The sequence below is a fragment of the Silene latifolia genome, chromosome Y (genome assembly GCF_048544455.1).
Source record: "Silene latifolia isolate original U9 population chromosome Y, ASM4854445v1, whole genome shotgun sequence".
Taxonomy (NCBI): domain Eukaryota; kingdom Viridiplantae; phylum Streptophyta; class Magnoliopsida; order Caryophyllales; family Caryophyllaceae; genus Silene; species Silene latifolia.
The window spans coordinates 291,469,635-291,476,351 of NC_133538.1; the positions used below are offsets into that span (position 1 = coordinate 291,469,635).

At 39.7% G+C, this 6,717-nt stretch overlaps 2 protein-coding genes across 2 annotated transcripts; both read right to left on the reverse strand.

Moving 5' to 3' along the window:
* Positions 1-901: 901 nt before the first annotated feature.
* On the reverse strand, positions 902-1,594 carry LOC141630919 (uncharacterized). The gene is made up of 2 exons (XM_074443657.1): positions 1,283-1,594; positions 902-1,189 (listed from the first exon to the last, which is right to left on the reverse strand). The coding sequence occupies exons 1-2, from the start codon at positions 1,592-1,594 to the stop codon at positions 902-904; spliced, it is 600 nt and encodes a 199-aa protein (XP_074299758.1).
* Positions 1,595-3,501: 1,907 nt separating this feature from the next.
* On the reverse strand, positions 3,502-4,617 carry LOC141630920 (uncharacterized). The gene is made up of 2 exons (XM_074443658.1): positions 3,849-4,617; positions 3,502-3,797 (listed from the first exon to the last, which is right to left on the reverse strand). Exons 1-2 carry the CDS (start codon positions 4,615-4,617, stop codon positions 3,502-3,504), a joined length of 1,065 nt encoding a protein of 354 aa, XP_074299759.1.
* Positions 4,618-6,717: the final 2,100 nt, after the last annotated feature.

Sequence of the window (6,717 nt, forward strand, 5' to 3'; positions counted from 1 at the left end):
TAAATCAGTGGGATATAATAGAGTAGCCCTTTATCCTGAAGACTTATTCATGTAATAACAAATGATGTATAATTTTTCAGGATTAAAATATTATATCAGGACATATATGAGCACGGTACAACACATAAATTTTCCATATAAGATACACATGGAATTTGCATGTTGGACATGTAAAGCAGGCGGTTTTGACAGGCAGAGCATGCAGGGTTTAAATATACTCCCTCCGATCCAGACCAAAGGTAACATTGACTTTTTGGCACTATTCATGGTCGTAGGGAATATTCGATATTATTCTTAATCTATAAGATAAAATATATTCATGTGAGATTTTGTTTGATTCATCATCATGAATGCTATAAGAATATCAAATGTTTATAATTTTTAATAATGTGTAACTAAAGATATTTACGTTGTAAAACGTGTCTCGAAAAGTGTGAAAAAGTCAATGTTACCTTTGGTCTGGATCGGAGGGAGTATAAAATAAGTGTAAGTAGAATTGAATTTTTACCTTGTCAGGACATGGTATAGATGTATTATTCTGTGAATTTACATATGAAATAATTTCAAATGAGTTACATTCCAGGACCTTGGGATCATTTCTCCCTCTAATGTGTGTAGCATGTATACTCCTTGCCCGACGATTGAGTGTATTAAATATGGGCCTTCCAATATAAGGGCTAGCTTGCCTGTTAATTTTTCTTTTTTTGTTTGGTAATACTTTTCGTAGGACTAGGTCTCCTTCCCTGAAAACACTGATTTTGACATTGTTGTTATAACTTCTAGCTAATGTTTGTTGATATGATGCTATCCTAATTTTGGCAGCATCTCTCAACTCTTCTGTTAGGACTAGGCTGTCCTGCATCAAGCTGTTATTTGCTTCTATGTTATTCAAGCTATATCTTTAAGTTGGCACATGTACTTCTGCAGGAATGACTGCTTCAGAACGATATACTAAGGAGTAGGGTGTTTGGTCTGTTGAGGTCTTTGGGGTTGCCCTATTTGCCCATATTACTAATGGAAGCTCTTCTGCCCATCTACCTCGTTTAATCTTTTGCTTCTTTTTCAGGCAACTGATGACTACCTTGTTGCATGATTCAGCCTGCCCGTTTGCTTTTGGGTAGCCAGGGGTTGAAGTTACCAAGTTTATATTCCATTCATCACAGAAAGCTTTGGTTCTTTTTCCGACAAACTAAGTGCCATTGTCACAAATTATCTCTTAAGGGACTCCATACCTACATATGATGTTCTTCCTAATGAAGGATATCACTTCCTTCTCAGTAACTTGCCTCAAAGAATCTGCTTCAATCGACTTGGAGAAGTAATCAGTCATGGCTAACATGAATACTTTCTGGCCTGGAGCTACTGGGAATTTTCCTACTATGTCCATGCCCGACTTCATGAATGGCCAGGATGTACAAATTAAATTTAGTAGCTCTGATGGTTGATGGATAATTAGAGCATGTATTTGGCACGCTTCACATATTGCATAATAGTCAAGACAGTCAGCCCTCAGGGTTGGCCAGTAATTGCGAAATCCTGAGTATCTTGCTTGCCGGGCTTCTTCCACCTTTATGGTTGCCACAATATCTGTCATGTATCTCTTAAAGTACTTGTTTGGCTTCGTGTGATTCACGACACCTTAGGTAAGGTCCAGCCTGAGATCTTTCAAATAAAGTGTTATTGATGATAGAATTAGTGGAAGCTTTAATTTTAAATGCTCTAACCTTATGCATATCTTGAGGTAGTATTCCTCGAAGGAACCAATCATAAAAAGGTTTAGTCCAAGAGTCATTATTGTCAGTATTGACAAGGTTTACCTACTCAGGCTTGCTGTTGGCAGGTTCAAGTAAATGCACAATAGCTACTTTATTAAAAATGGCAGGGGTGAAATTCGAACCAAGGCTGGCCAGACCATTACCCTGGGTGTTCAGGTCTCTTAGTATTTGCTCAATAACAAATGAAATGAATTTATTGCAAAGTTTTTTAGCATATTCCAAATATAAAATCATTTTTTCATTCTTTGCGGTATAAATTCCATTTATTTGATTTGCAATTAAAGGTGAATCAGTTTTTAGCTTTAAGTTTTGAACACCGAGGTCTAGACATACCTTGAGTCCTGCTATGAGGTCTTTATACTCAGCCTCATTATTGGTAGCTTTGAACTCACAACTCGCAGCCTGGGCTATGGTATGTCTCCCTGTGGCGATTTTAGCACTAATCGTAACACTGTACCCCTTACATTCGATGCCCCGTCTGTGAATAAGGTCCACTACTGGTCTAAGGTTTTATTTTCTAACTGGTTAACTTCCTTGGCCATGTATGATTCTAGGTTAGGGCTGAAATCTAACACAAAGTCTGCTAAGGCCTGTGACTTTATTGTTGTCCTAGGTTCAAAGGTAGTATCATAGGTGCTAAGCTGGACTGACCATTTGGCTATCCTGCGTGATAGTTCAGGCTTCCGCAGGACAGATTTTATGGGTAGGTTAGTCCTGACTATTATGGGGTGACTTTCAAAATAAGGACGCAGCTTAGCACATGACATGATCAAAGCTAAAACATACTTTTCAAGTAAACCATACCTCATTTTAACATCTAGTAGACTTTTACTTATATAGTAGACAGGATGTTGCTTACCTTCCAGTTCCTTTACTAAGACTGCACTTACCGCGGTATCAGTAACAGAGAGATACACTAACAGGGGCTCTCCTTTTTCTGGTTTGGCCAGTAAAGGTGGAGAATAAAGTTATAGTTTTAGATCCTGAAAGGCTTCCTCATGTTCAGGGGTCCACTGGAACTGTTTTTTTTTTCTGAATAGGTTGTAAAATGTTTTATACCTTTCAGATGACCTGGATATGAACCTGTTCCCTGCCTGCCAGCTTCTGAATGTCCGTGACAGACTTAGGAGACTGTAATTTCAGTATAGCTTTGATTTGTTCAAGGCTGGCTTCTATGTCTCTTTTTATCACCATATAGCCTAAGAACTTCCTTGCAGAAACTCCAAAGTGGCATTTTGCAGGGTTGAGTTTCATGTTGTACTTTGCCAGGATTTGAAATGCTACTTCTAGGTGCTTCACATGGTCTTGTGCATTCTTGGACTTCACCACCATGTCATCAATATAGACCTCCATGGTGTCCCCGATCTGATCTTTGAACATCATGTTGACCAGGCGCTGGTATGGTGCCCCTACATTCTTTAGACCGAATGGCATCTCAGTGTAACAATATATGCCTCGGTCAGTAATGAATGTTGTACTCTTTTGATCAGCAGGGTGCATCTTTATCTGGTTGAATCCACTAGAAGCATCTATGAATGTGAGCATCTCATGTCCTGCTGTTGCGTCTACCATAACATCAATATGTGGAAGAGGGAAGGGATCTTTAGGGCACGCTTTGTTCAGGTAAGTGTAATCTACACAAACTCTCCATTTGCCATTTTTTTTCTACACGACCACTACGTTTGCCAGCCGTTCAGGTACATCACTTCCCTGATCATGCCCATATCTAGGAGTTTGTCCAATTCTTCATTGATAATGGCATTTCTTTCTGGTGCAAACTATTGTCGTTTCTACTGCACATGCTTAAAAGATGTGTCAATATTGAGCCTATGATCTGAGTAATAATATCAACACTAATTCCAGTCATATCAGAATGAGACCAAGTAAAGCAGGAAGATTTACTCTTAAGAAAGCTTACAAACTTGGGCCTGACCAAATCAGGGGCGTCAAAGCCAACTAGCACATACCTGTCAGGATAATCAGGGTTGAGGATTACCTGATCTGTTTCCTTCCTGGGTGGTGCTACATATGTGCTCCTGACAGGAAACATTAATTGCTATGCGAGGGATTTACCTGCGTTAGATGGCTTTAGGGCTTCGGTATAGCATTCTTGGGCTGACTTATGCTCACCTTTGATGCCGTCCACTCCCCAGTTTGTTGGTATCTTGATACACTGGTGATAAGTAGAGGGGACAACTTTGACATTGTGGATCAAAGGCCTGCCCAAAATGTCATTATAGGAGAATAGACAGTCTAGAACTTCGAATCTTTCATAAGATGCAACGCCTTCAACATAGGTATGGAGATATATTTCTCCCAATGTATTCTTTGTCTCACCGCTGAACCCTACCAAGACACTGGATGTCTTGTTGATTTGATCCTCATTGATCTTTATAGCTTTGAGTACGTCTAGTATGATCAGGTTTACTAAGCTACCTCCGTCTACAAAGATTCTCCTAATGTTGGCAGTTCCAATTTGCATGGAGATCACCAGGCCATCATAATTTAGGCCGGGGATGCCCACCAGATCAGAGCCACTGAACGTGATAGGTGGTATATTTCTAGGCTTGCATGGTGACTTAGTTTGAGGAGTCTTGGCTATATTTTTTACTGCTGAACTGGTCAGGCCACAAATATTTGATCCGCCATTTATGAATTTTATTTCATAGAGTGGAGGTGGTGGAGGGAGATTGCGTTCCTGCTTTTGCTCCTGATTAGTTTTGTTAGGGTCTTCATTCCTGCCTCTGCTTTTGATCGGGTCTTTGCGGTATCCTACCTTCAACAGGTAGGCTACTTCTTTCCTGAGAGTAAAGCAATCCTCAATTGTGTGCCCTATGTCCATGTGAAATTCTAACCACTTGGTATGGTCCTTCCTTGGATTCGGGTTGTCTGACTTTCTAGGCCACCTGACCCTTGGTCCCTTGTTATCCAGTCGCTGGATCAAGCCTACAATGTAAACACATAAGTTATGTTCAGAGATAGATGGATGAACTTTAGCCTTACCTTGTTATTCTTGCGCTAGGTTGACTTCTGACTGATGAGGCCTGGTATATGAGCCACTCATATAGTTATTGCCCCTACTGGCGCTTTTCCTGTTTGGCTTATCATAGTCTTTTCCATTGCTGGGTCCTCTAACCTTTTAACTCTTGTATTCCTCTAGTCTAATATAGGCAAGCGTCTTTGCCTAGACGTCTTTGAAGGAATGACAGTGATACTTGGTCAGTTCACCAGAGATATCTTTATTGCGTAGTATTCCCTACCTGAATGCTTTCACTGTTGTTCCAACATCACACCTGGGAATTGATACTTTGTCCTTGTTGAATCTGGCAAGGAAGACTTTGAGGGTCTCATATGATTTCTGTGTAATTTTGTACAAGTCACTGGAACGCTTCTCCAACTCCCTGCCACTTGCGAACTGCTTATTGAATTGTTGATCAGGTCAGCAAAGGATCTGATACTTCCATTTGGTAGGTTGATATACCACAGTAGTGAAAGACCGATCAGGGTGATTTCGAATCCTTTGCACATGCAAACCTGTCTAAACTTACTTGGAATAGATACAACCAACATTTTTTGCTTGTAGAAGGCCACATGGTTTTGTGGATCTGAGGTCCCATCATAAGTTCTCAAGGATGGAATCACAAATTTCTTAGGAAGATCCACTTTAGATATCTCGTCTATAAAAGGCGAGTCAGCATAACTTTCAGAGGCAGCTTCCTCAACGCTGGCAGGAACTCCAGGTATTTTCTCGAATTTTTCATTAAGGTTCTTGATTTCCTGGACTATTGCCATCATGAATGTTGCTCCTGTTTCATCAGGTTTATCATCTTTAGGACTAACATCATTAATGTTGATCATGTTTTTGGTATTACTTGGACTCCCAATACTTGAGAAATCAAAGTGTTCTATAATTGATGAGAATTGGGTTCTTGGTTGGATTTTAGAGCCTGATCCATTAGATTTCTCTAATTTTAGTTTCAAGGCTGACTCAGACTCTTTGAATTGCAATACTTCAGCCTCTGACTGAGCCATTTTCTCTTGCAGGCTCTCCATCTCCACTACTTTTTGTAGTGAAGCAGTCAATTGTTTTTCCACGGTTGGTTGAGACATTCTCTCGCTAGTTTCTTTTTTTTTTTTGGATTTTTTGTTAAAAAGGAAAAAAGGTATTAATAAGCTAGATGCCCCACCGTGGGCGCCAATTGTTTTAGGTGGATTCTGCACAAAGCTGAATCAGCTCAGGGTAGAGTCTATCGCAGGGTTAACTAGTTCGACTACCTTGGCTAAGACTGCAGGGCACGATAAAATATATGTAAAGTAAAGCAAATAAATTTAATAAGTTAGACAATAGGTTTTGTACGTGGAAAACCCTTTAATTAGGAAAAAACCACAGGCACCATGCTAGGAGATGTTTCACCATGAATTTGGAGAATAGTAATATAATAAGCACACTATAGAGTTTTCTGCCTAAGTATTATAATCGTGTTGCTAGAAATATGTTGGAATGTATGTTGAAATGATCCATGATGCTTCTTATATATTGATCTTCATATGGCTGCATAATCTTCACTCTTAATGGCGTAATATCCCCTCTTAATGACACCATTAATTGCTCCTTTATTGCTCTTAATTACCCGGTGTAACGCTTGATATTTATGGTAAACTCTTTTCTTTAATTGCTCCATAATTGGTGTAATAATGCATAATTTTTCTTCATATTTATCCTTGATTTAGTAAAATAATATCTTCTTATTTCACCGTTGCTCTCTCCTGCTTGGTGCCAGTCTTGAGTTACCCTGACGTTTCTGTCCTGATCATCAGGCCAGGCTAGAAATGTATCCTAAACATACTGCGGAAATATCAGGCCTAACATTGCCCCCACCCAGCCTAGTGGAACATTCTAAGGATGTCTTGATGATTGGAGAGACTGAAATGGTTTAGGAAC

Coding starts and splice junctions, on each gene's coding strand:
- LOC141630919 (XM_074443657.1), bottom strand. CDS start 1,594: ATGACAGATATTGTGGCAACCATAAAGGTGGAAGAAGCCCGGCAAGCA. Junction 1,190..1,282: donor AAGCAGATTCTTTGAGGCAA/GTTACTGAGAAG, acceptor AATGGCACTTAG/TTTGTCGGAAAAAGAACCAA.
- LOC141630920 (XM_074443658.1), bottom strand. CDS start 4,617: ATGGACATAGGGCACACAATTGAGGATTGCTTTACTCTCAGGAAAGAA. Junction 3,798..3,848: donor CCTAAAGCCATCTAACGCAG/GTAAATCCCTCG, acceptor GCACATATGTAG/CACCACCCAGGAAGGAAACA.